Below are 12,484 nucleotides of genomic sequence, written 5' to 3' on the forward strand. Positions count from 1 at the left end.
AAATGTAATAGAGCAACAGCTTTAGAATCATGTCCAGACTACAAATACTAACAAGAATGAAAATGTAATGTCTGCCATTAATGACTGACTATAAGGATCTTTGATTGGTCTCATAAATTCAAGTCAAATCAAATATGACTTTTCAAAGTTTAGTTATAAGCATTGATGGACTCTCTTTTCCCATTTATTGCTCTGAAGGTTGACAGCTACAGACTCATCCAGCCTCAGCCAGTATGGCAGCAACAAATCAGAGTGGCAGTCATGCTTTGGAATTTGTCTTAACTGGATTCCCAGGACTCCATGACATTCAGCATTGGCTTTCTGTGCCTTTCCTCCTAATGTTTATAGTTGCCTTATTTGGTAACCTTATGGTTATCATTATTATAGCAACTGAGAAAACTCTTCACAAACCTATGTATTACTTTATTTCAATTTTATTAGTTGGAGATCTTATTACCGGGGTTAGTCTTTTGCCACAGGTTTTAGTTATACTTTGGTTGGGCTCTCAAAGAATATATTTTAATACTTGTATTATACAAATGTTTTTTATTTACTTCACTGTAGCCATGGAATCAGCATTGTTAGTGTTAATGGCTTATGATCGCTACACTGCAATTTGTAATCCTTTGAGGTACTCATCAATTGTAACAGACACATTTATATTAAAAGGAGTATTAGCTGGTATTGTCAGAAGTCTCTCTGTTGTGTTACCTGTATGTACACTAACTAGTTCTTTATCTTACCACATTAAAAGTTTTGTCACTAATGTTTATTGTGAATATCTTTCTATCATAAGTGTTGCATGTACACGTTCAGTTTTCAATGATATTTTTCTTTACTTTGTGTTCACCATGGTAATACTGCCTGATATAGCTTTGGTTGGTATTTCCTATTATATGATTGCTAAAACAACACTGAAACTGAAAAGTAGGGAAGCACGGTTAAAGGTCTTCAGGACATGCACCTCTCATGTTTTTGTTATTTTATCTTTTTACATCTCAGGAGCTCTAACAATGTTAATATTTCTTGTTAAGAATTCAGTTCCAGCCTACATGAATGCCTTGTTTTCAGTTCTGTACATTAGTATTCCACCTGCATTTAACCCTGTGATATATGGTATAAAAACAAAAGAGATTTTAAATGTAATATTATCATGTGTGCAAAAATATAAAAATAATATGTTTGATTTAAGAAATGATTGACTGACACTGCTAGTTAAAGAAAGTGGATTTGGCCATATAATTAACTGTTTCGGGCAAAACAAATAATTTTCAAATGTTTCCAAATGGGATTTGCTGTGTTTGTAAACTGTAGCAAATATTCTCAAAAAATTAGCAACATTCCACCAGTACAGCAAGTTTATTTGGCCATTTTTCTAGGACTAAGTAGCAGTAGTCTTTTTCAATAATAACAACAATGTGAAAGACTGCACAAATGCAACTTAGCTGAATTTCTTCCAACTATTATCTGAAATATTCTTTTTTGACACCAGGATATCTCATATCTTTTGATTTAAGACTTGTGGTTTACTATGAGATCACCAATGATGAAGCCTCTTGAAATATCATTTAATAATGAGAACAATTTGGACAACAACCGTCAGTGCTACACAAATTAGTGGCAATGACTTTGATGATTATATACATTGGTGTGGCTCACAAACTGGCCACTGTGAGGCAAATTGGAATAAAGGATAAATAATATGAGCCTCTTATGAGTGTTATCCTATAGTCATGGATCTGATTACTTCACTTTTCATTTGTCTACTTGTCTACTGTATGACTCTGAACAGATATTTCAATCAAATTATGCTCTCCAGCTAATCCTGAAAAGAGACACCAGTGCCTTCTGGCTGCTTTTAGTTAACAAAAAAAAACATTGTTTTCAGAAATATTGCATTATTCTGGTATAATTATCATCTACAGTATATTTACCTCATTGTGAAGAGTACATGACACTTTTGATGAATAAACATACAAATGTTTCCTCATTCAGTTCCTAATATGCACATTTGCCTGCAGACTCAATTCATTGCACCCCATTTTCTAAAAGGAAACTGTCAAACAAAGAAACAAATCCATGTATCTCCCAAGATACATTTGTTCACTGGTGTCTCAGTCCACCACTGTGCCCTGTTGTACACAAACTTCTGATAATTATGGCTAACTCCAACCTCAGACACATTGTCAGTAGTTTTTCTTTTATTTCTTCTTCTTTTTCTTTTCTGTTCAAAAGATACGTCACACAAGATCTTACAAATTTCATCCATAATTCAAAAGATGGGAACGTGTTGGCATTCAGAGCTGGCATATAAAATGTAAGACACAGGTCATATTGAATGATAAGATACTAACTAATAGCTGCATACCTTCATTTATAAATAAATGCAGTGTAGTCCTATCCCCAGATTTACTAATCTTCCATGCAGGACTAGTCTAGTCCTGCATGGAAGTGGCTGCTTAGGAGGAGGATGGCAGCGTGCCATGCATATTAATGAAGGTGCGCTGCCCGACCTCCTAGGCATACGTGGAGCATGTATGAGTGTAGGGGGCATGTCTGAGAGCAGAGCTCTCAAAATAAACATGGCCCTGCAAAGTAGAACAGCAGAAAGTGGAAATAAATGAGTGAGGCCGCTCATAGGTGTCCGCATATCCCCACCAACAGTCCCCCATGTGTACAATAGCAAGAGTACAGATAAATAAACTGAAAAAAACTGTTATATTGTTCTTAAATCCAAGTACAGCTAGCTGTAGGTACGCGGGTGTGCCCATTGCTTAGCTATGGTTAAAGCAGCTTAAAAGCTGAAGAGGATAACAAGGAAGATATATGCAAATGAAGCAGCACAGCAATTGTGTAGTGGGCAGGACATCTGCCTAATGAGCAGGCATTCCCGGCTCGAGACCCACTGCAGCACATACCATTTTCCATGTGAAGTCTGTATATGAACACTTTTTATTCATTTATTTGCTGTATAACCTACTAAATAACATTTAAATGTGAACTGGTGTACTGCATTAAATACACATGTGAAGCGTCAGTGTCATAATGAATAAGGCACTAGTAAGCAGGTTTAAGCACAAATAAGCAGTAGTAAGCATATGTAAGCACTAGTAAGTGTGTTTAAGTGCATTTGCGCAGGGGGTAACCATTACCTACACAGATTAGGCAAAGTAGAAGCTGAGTGTAAAAAACTGTAACCGGAGGTTAGCAGTGCTTAGCTCTGTGCAAACCCACGCGCACCCGTGTACAACTGCTTTAAAGTGCCTTAATCACTCTGTACCCAATGGCTCATGTTCTGCCCAGCAACATAATAAACAGCTTTCACAAGACTCAAATTCAGGACCCTTTACACTACAGTCACAGTAGTCAACCACTAAGCCTTCATAGCAATACATATGAATGACCTATCAGCAAACTAATCCTCACCTCATTAAAATAAAACCAAACATATGAACTGAATCTATGTACAGTGTGATGTTGTATAACCTGCTACATAACATAAATATGTGAACTGGAGTATTGCAATAAGCATAGATGTGAGGTGTTATTGTAATAAAGTGCAGAAGTCCCTAGGACCCCATACAGTGTATGTACACATGAATAATGGATACCAGACTCATATATAACCTATAATGAATAATAAATCACTACCAAACGTCAAATATAATGCTAATTAACTATTAAGCAATGCTAATAACTGCTGCACAGCTCAAAATAGTAAGTGTACGTAATGTGTAGGGCAACCAATTTAATCTGCCTAGTGGTATACCTCTTTAAGCAGTGCCAACCTTAGGTAAGCAGGCATGCCCATAACTTAGCCTATTCAAAACCAGCCAATAATGGAAAAGTGTGGAAAACTGGCTGTATTTAAACCCCACAGGAAGGAATACTACCCATAACTGGTTGTAGCTTCCTACTGCAGGCAGAATGGCTGGAGTGGGTGAAGGCACTCGATTTAGAGTGCAGTGCTGAGGCATCCAGGAGTCAAAAATCACCATGAGGAGAGATTACTGCAGGGCCAGTACCAGGGCTCACAGTATAAAATGGAGGCCTGAGACAGTCTCACCCATGACCTCACCAGTGCCAGAGGTATCCCCCAGACTGGTAAGCAGGTCAGGCACCACCATGCTGACTTGAAGTGGTGGAAGTGGGATGTACTGGAACAGTAGATCCAGGAATTCCAACAGATGCCTAATGCCCCAGTACATAGTAAGTACTCATTCTACTAAGTAGGTAATAGATTTTGTTACAATGTTCAGATAGAAAGCTGTATGCATAATTACACCCAACTGTACAGAATTTGCTAGAATGTTTAAATAGAAGGTTTTATGCATATTCAAACCCCTCAACTGTTCCAATCTGTCCAGCATGTACAGATAAATGGCCCACATCAGCAGCCTCATACCCTGTTCCAATGTAAAATCAGTGTGATGATCCAAGAAATGTAGGCAGCCATTAATGACGTATAACAGATAGTCAGACATGTACATATTCAGAGAATGTATATGAACACAAACCTGTCATTCCAGCATCTCACCAAAAGTGAATGAGAGTAATTCTAAACATAAGTTGCATTAAACAATACCTCTAACTCCAAACCACAACTGGAACCAGTAATAAAACCTTCACAGCAACTGGTAAAATCCAAAAAGCTTTATTGTACCACACACCGGTTGGAACATACGTTTAAGTTTAGAGTTTTACAGATTGTTAATATTAATAATTGGGGGGGGGGGATAAAATGAATTATTTAGAATCAGTTGAGTTACGTTGGATCTTGAAACCAAGGGCGCATGTAGAACCAGGACTTAATCGACATATTATTTTAAAATTTGTTTTAAAAGCACTCAGATAGCCTATACATGTTTATATATGGTATTTTCATTTACTTTAGTCAATGTGTGTATTTTATTTAATATTCTTTTATGTTTATGTATCTGTTTATGATTTATTAGTGCCATAGCTTATTATATAAGCAGTTTTCATTTTTATAATATTGTATTTTATAAACTAGGGTGATTTCTAGTATAGTTTTTGTAGTTCTGGATGTGCTCTAGAGTTGTAATTTCATGAAGAGCGTTTAGAATTTTTAGAGAGTGGTTTTGTAACTAAGTTATTCATCTGCCCTTATTAATTCAATTAACTCATTAACCTATGAGGTTCAAGTTCAACTTGTATTTATACTCACTGATATGTATAGTTATTTAAACCTGAAGAAGCGTGTTTAATACACGTGAAAGCGCTTGTTTTTCTACATTTATATTAAACTATAGTTCCTGTTTTATTTCGTGGTGGTCTTCTTCTCTCTTATTGGATATTTGGTTGGATACTTTTAGAAGTAGACCTTTGGACAGCGGCAGTATCTACTGTTTTTATCATATCCTCTCCTTTTTACTGCAGCTGACACATGATGGATTCACCGGCTGTTGAACTTGATTATAATCCAGAAGGGGTGTATCTTAACCGTAAGTGGAATGACATCTTGCAACCACGCATCAATCCACTTTTGGATTTAGAGTTACATCATTCCTTTTCATCTACTACCACAGGTATTGCTGAAAATCTTAATGAATTTAACAACAGTCTCAGGGAACTTGAGAATGATTTATATAGACTGCAAAGATTAATCTGGCAGAGAAGACATATAGAAGCCAGTCTTCACTTCCACATAGTTCCACGAGGCATGCGAGTGCGTTGCATGCCGACCTATGGGGATAGTCACCCTGAACTGTTAAAGAAATGGCAGCTATTGAACTTAGATCTAAGCAATCAATATATGAAGCTTATAATTGAGTATTTCTTGCCCATTGAAACAGATTTAACCAACAAGGTAGAGGCTTTGAACCAAGATCTACGTGGTCACTATAAGGCTGAGATCTTTGATAAGAAGCTTGATAGTATGTATTCTCAGGTTGTATCGTACAGTGACAAATTACAGCAAGTGAAATAAAAGAAGCTCCAAAGAGACTATAGTGATTTTACATTGGGCCAAGTTTTGTCTGGCCAAGAGCTAGCCATTTAAATTCCACTAATTTCTCTTTCTCTTATTTACAAATACAACATAATATCAATGATAATGGACAACTGAATACTGTTCCTTTAATGGGAACTCGAGCTACATCAGATGGTGATGTGAATGAAATTGGCACCATTGTGATGTCATCGAATGGAAACAGCATGATGGGTGTCTCACCTGCAATGGATACTCCACCTCCAAATCAACAGGCTTTAGCAGTTCAGATTAACTCACACAAGAGAGGGGCTAGACCGAAAACATCTCTTGGAACTTTAGACCATTTTTTACCGCTCCCCATGCAATATCGGGCGAAGTCGTTAACTCGTTCCAACAGCCGAGGACAGAGAAAAAGAAAGTTCTCAGGGGAGAACTCAGAGGTAAGACGGCGCAACAGGAATTGAATGAACTTGTTTTCAATTTCTCTAGATACGAACTTAACAGTGCCGACATTACCCTGTTGAATAAGGGACTTCCATCTCTTCACAAGGTAGCAACCTTGCAGAATTACTTACTGATCTATGGCTTTTTGGAAGGACTATATCTTTGAAACTGTTGTTTCTTGATAAAAATGTGATAGTCGCAGTCTAATAATAGGTTCAAATGTAAAAGAATATTTACACCTAGTATGCCACCAAATGTAGAATGTTTTATTCAATTGTGTGAGAAGGAGTTCTATAAGTATTTTTTGCATTCACGCAAATGTTTATATTTTAATTTAAATAATAATGAAAGACAATCATTGTTCTATCTGATACACAACCCTGACCTCACTATAAAACCTACAGACAAGGGGGGTGGGATAGTACTGTTAGATACAGACATGTACAATGAGATGATGATCAAAATGTTAAACGATGCAAATACCTATACCGAGATAGGGCAGGACATTCTTGCAAATATAGTGAGAAGGGTCTATGATGACCTAAATGATTTAATGATGTGCAGACAAATTTCTCAAGAACTACATGATTATTTCTGGGGTGATTTTCCTTTAATTCCATATATAAAAGGGTTGCCTAAGATATACAAAGGCATCATACCACCTCCGTTGTGGCCGATAGTAGCAGGAGAGGGATGGGTCACTGAAAATATTTCTAATTATCTATAAACTATTTTGGGGCCTCATACCAGAAATATACCGACTATTCTAAAAGATACCCATCAGTTATTGGATGATCTTTATAAATTAACAGCGGAATCTACACTTCCTCCCTCTTGTATTTTAGCTACCTTAGATGTAAAGAATTTATTTACGGCAATCCCAAATGAACATGGGATTGAGGCTATCAGAGAAGTTCTACATACAACTGAGGGCTTTGATAATGAGATGCAGATGCTTATCTGCACCTTGCTGGATATAGTACTTAGTAACAATGTTTTCATGTTTCAAGATAAATTATATGCACAGAAATGGGGCGTTGCCATGGGCACCCCATGTGCAAATTCATACGCGAATTTAGTGATGTATCAATGGGAGAAGACATATCTGTTCAACAGTGTTTTTTCTATACATATATTACTCTACAGGCATTTTGTAGATGATATACTTATAGCATGGGATGGAGATATGGCTCTGCTACAGGATTTAGTTACTTATTTGGAATCAACCACTGATTTCCTGAGGTTTACAATTGAGACTACATACTCTAAGATAGACTTTTTGGATATTACTGTATTGAAGGACTCAACAGGTATGATTTCAACTACCCTATTTAGAAAGTTATGCTGGAAAATGCATTGCTATATTTCAACAGTATGCATCCATGTTTTGTTTTTCCGAATGTGGTCAAGAGTCAATTCATGAGAATTATGGATATATGCAAGAATGATATTGACAGGTCACTACAATTTGAGATCATGGATGCACTATTTGAAGATAGGGGATATACACCTAGCTTAATAAGAGCAATAAAAGAATCGGTTTTAGGTCTGACAAGTGCTAATTTTAATAGACATCATTTTATACGAAGTAGACATACAGGGGCTGATGGTGTGATTAAAGTTGATTATAATCAAGATAGATTACCATTTACAACTAGATATACTAATGACAATAAAAAAGTCAAAGAAATTATTAGGAAGAATTGGAATGTTTTAATTCTAGACCCTCACATATCCAAGCTTGTAGGTGACACACCCAGGTTTAGGTACAGGAACAGCAAGAATCTTAAAAGACTCCTCTGTCTTGACAGGACAATGTTAAAACGAGATATAAGTAGATGTCTACGGAGAACTGGTATCTACCCATGCAATAAGTCTAATTTGTGTAGTAATATTGTTGATGAACAAGAGTTCATTCATCCTTGTTTGGATTATGTTTTCACTCCTAGATTATATGCTACTTGTGACAGCATGAATTTAATATATCTAGCAACATGTACAGAATGCACTGCATTCTATATAGGCATGACCCCCAGAAGATTAAAAGACAGGATGTACAACCACTTGCATGATATTAGGGGGCTGAATCCTGTCAATGCATTAGCCAAACATATTGCTGAACATTTGGAACATACATTTAAGTTTAGAGTTTTACAGATTGTTAATATTAATAATCGGGGGGGGGGATAAAATGAATTATTTAGAATCAGTTGAGTTATGTTGGATCTTGAAACTAAGGGCACATGTAGAACCAGCACTTAATCAACATATTAGTTTAAAATCTGTTTTAACAGCACGCAGATAGCCTTTACATGTTTATATATGGTATTTTCGTTATATATAACTCCTGATTACTTTAGTCAATGTATGCATTTTATTTAATATTCTTTTACATTTATGTATCTGTTTATGATTTTTTAGTGCCATAGCTTATTATATAAGCAGTTTTCATTTTTATAATATTGTATTTTATAAAATAGGGTGATTTCTAGTATAGCTTTTATAGTTCTGGATGTGCTCTAGAGTTGTAATTTCATGAAGAGCATTTAGAATTTTTAGAGAGTGGTTTTGTAACTTTAAGTTATCCATCTGCCCTTATTAATTCAATTAACTCATTAACCTATGAGGTTCAAGTTCAACTTGTATTTATGCTCACTGATATGTATAGTTATTAAAACCTGAAGAAGCGTGTTTAATATACGTGAAAGCGCTTGTTTTTCTACATTTATATTAAACTATAGCTCCTGTTTTATTTTGTGGTGGTCTTCTTCTCTCTTATTGGATATTTGGTTGGATACTTTTAGAAGTAGACCTTTGGACGGCGGCAGTATCTACTGTTTTTATCATATTCAGAGAATGTATATGAACACAAACCTGTCATTCCAGCATCTCACCAAAAGTGAATGAGAGTAATTCTAAACATAAGTTGCATTAAACAATACCTCCAACTCCAAACCACAACTGGAACCAGTAAAAAAACTTCACAGCAACTGGTAAAATCCAAAAAGCTTTATTGTACCACACACCGGATGAGTGCTTTCTTCCCTACTGAAGGGACTTCATCAGAACAGTTTCAGTTTTACAACCCAGCCCTTTTATGTAAAGAAGCACCCAATTAACGATTTAATTATACTAAACACTTACATAAAAAAAACTACAGAGACATAAAAGCAAGATGCATATAACAATTATGTGTATACAACAGTTCAAAACATTACATGGCAATTACATATCAGATAAATTAACGTTCACTATAAAACATTAAAAATATTCACTCAAATGTCTAAAACTAATGATGTTACCCTAAAATATTTTTTTAACTTCAAAAGACATGCCATATTCACATTTTCATTAATACCAGGTGTCTGGGTGGCATTCAGCCTTAACTCACATATATCTAAATGTACATCCAGTATTCATCCCTGAGGGTCCTTTTATGTGGGCAAAACCTTTAGATGATTTAAGGACAGGTTTAAGGAACATTTATTGGATATAAGAAACAACAAAATGACTAATGCCTTGAGTAGGCATATATCTGAGAATAAGGACCACATTTTTAAGTTTTCTGTACTGCAACAGTTGGTTAAGGACCCTCAGGCTAGAATACTGGATGTACATTTAGATATATATGAGTTAAGGTGGCAGTTAATGCTGAATGTCACCCAGACACCTGGTATTAATGAGAATGTGAATATGGCAAGTCTTTTGAAGTTAAAAAATATTTTAGGGTAACATAATTAGTTTTAGACATTTGAGTGAATATTTTTAAAGTTTTTATAGTGAACGTTAATTTATCTGATATGTAATTGCCATGCAATGTATTGAACTATTGTATACACATAATTGTTGTATGCGTCTTGTTTTTATGTCTCTGTAGTTTTTTTTATGTAAGTGTTTAGTATAATTAATTGGTAAACTGAGTGTTTCTTTACATAAAAGGGCTGGGTTGTAAAACTGAAACTGTTCTGATAAAGTCCCTTCAGTAGGAAAGAAAGCGCTCAATCGGTGTGTGGTACAATAAAGCTTTTTGGATTTTACCAGTTGCTGTGAAGGTTTTTTTCACTGGTATAAGTTGCATTAACACCTGCATCTTGTTAGGCCTGTATGTAAGACACAGGTCACGTATATAATAATCTATAAACATACCATTGTCCAATATAAGGCCATTGGATAGTATAATAATACATGTAAGGGACAGATCACTGCAGTGACTAAGAATGTTGTGAAAACTACAAGAATACTAGTAGTTGTTAATTGAACTCTCTCTCTCACCCATACCATATGTGCAAAAATAACGCAATGACACACCTCAATCGGTATGTGTACACTCCAAACATTTGTTGGGACATTTGTCCTATTGGTTTATAAATATTCACGTGTGTTTCTATGCATGTGCCATGTTAAAATACCCCCGTATTGGTGGCCTGTTGCCATCAATGAAATCTGCATGATGTTGTAGTGATCACTGTTGTTCCTTATATGCATGTGTTCTGCTTGCTCTGCAACTGTTTTAAATCTGGTGTTTTGGGTTAATGGGTATACCTATGCATGCTGTTATAACTAATCCTGAATGATGTTGACTATTACTAACCCATATCTGTCTGCAAACTGCAACACCATAGTTTGTACAGGAAGGCCGATCTCAGCGGACCCACCTGTCCCACCTCAGCTGGCCATGGCACCAGGCATCAGCACATCTGGGGCCCAGCCTGGGACCTCCTCCTCCAAAGGCCCTGTACCACCTTTGGATGGAACCACTGCAGGGGATAGGGCTCTGCCCCCCTGGGAGTGGGGGCAGAGAGGAAAGAGTCACCCATCGTCAGGTCCAGGCTGTGGTGCATAGGGAGATCAATAGAGCTTTTTGAGACCATCTACACCAGCTTGAGGGCCGACTGGAGCAATTAGAAGGTAAGCCTTCCCCTCCTACACAGCCCCCAGCATGGCCAACTTTGAGGCTATGAAGGTGCAGTGGAGACTGTTCATGGGTAGGGACCTCAGGCCCACTGTTTCCATTTGGTGGCTCATGGGCTTGAGACTTCCAAATACCCCTCCCCATCCAAGGTGTTTACCCCCTACATGTGTCATATACTGCCCCTGTATGCATTTTGTTTGTCTTGTATGTTAACCTACCCAACCTACCTCCCCAAATATACTTACTACCCCTCCTCAACATCCCACTCTCACCTGAAAAATAAAAGGGCAAGCTGTTCCCACAAAAAAATCTCGCCCCATACATAGATGTCCATTTCACACGTGTCCACTTCACACATGTAATCTGGTCTAATTGGCATCACAATGAATTTATGTTGTCCTCACCCCTCTCCCAGGGTTTTGAGTGTCCAAATCTACCTCCAAATTCAGTGTAAATGCACAGCTGTTGCTATAGAAAAATGTGCAGCTATGGACCTTCCCTACACCCTTCCTGCAATTACCTAGTTATTTTCCTCACTGTCTTTCCCTCTTTGTGCCCCTTTTTCACCACTTTCCTATGAACCCTTTTTTCTTTTCTTTTAAAGAAATTAGCACAAGGTTATGCAGCAGTATGCACGTTTAAGCAGCAGTAAGTGGGTTTAAGCCTGTTTGCGAAGGGGTAAGCACTTCCTACACAGGTTAAGCAATATAGCAGCTAACTGAGTGTAAGACACTGTGACTGGAAGTTAGTGCTTACCTCCACACAAACCCATGCAAACCAGCTTACAACTGCTTTAAAGTGCCTTAATCACTTGGTATCCAACTGCTGGTGTTCTGCCCAGCAATAAAATAAACAACTCCTACAAAGCTCGAACCAAGGATGCTGCACACCATAGACAAAGTGATTTGCAACTAAGCCATGACAGATACAAATAAATTCAATGTTTTCAGAAACATATCATCCAGTCAGGTCATGCGACAGTGCAGAGAATGTATACCAACATCTACAAGTGTGTGTAGATATATTAATATCTAAACAGATATAACATATCTATCTATATATGTATGTATGTATATATATATATATATATATATATATATATATATATATATATATATATGCATATATATCAATATATATGCACATATATACATGCAAATGCCTACAATGACACA

General features: G+C 36.7%; 1 protein-coding gene across 1 annotated transcript; it reads left to right on the forward strand.

Annotated features, from left to right (window-relative positions):
• The first annotated feature begins 233 nt into the window (after positions 1 to 233).
• Positions 234 to 1,202, forward strand: LOC122802216 (olfactory receptor 52B2-like). The gene has a single exon (XM_044071877.1). It carries the CDS (start codon positions 234 to 236, stop codon positions 1,200 to 1,202), a length of 969 nt encoding a protein of 322 aa, XP_043927812.1.
• Positions 1,203 to 12,484: the final 11,282 nt, after the last annotated feature.

Source organism: Protopterus annectens, chromosome 5.part0 (assembly GCF_019279795.1).
Source record: "Protopterus annectens isolate FY-2018-M chromosome 5.part0, PAN1.0, whole genome shotgun sequence".
NCBI lineage: Eukaryota > Metazoa > Chordata > Ceratodontiformes > Protopteridae > Protopterus > Protopterus annectens.

Excerpts from the sequence above, each read along its gene's own strand:
- LOC122802216 (XM_044071877.1), top strand. The coding sequence starts at position 234 with ATGGCAGCAACAAATCAGAGTGGCAGTCATGCTTTGGAATTTGTCTTA.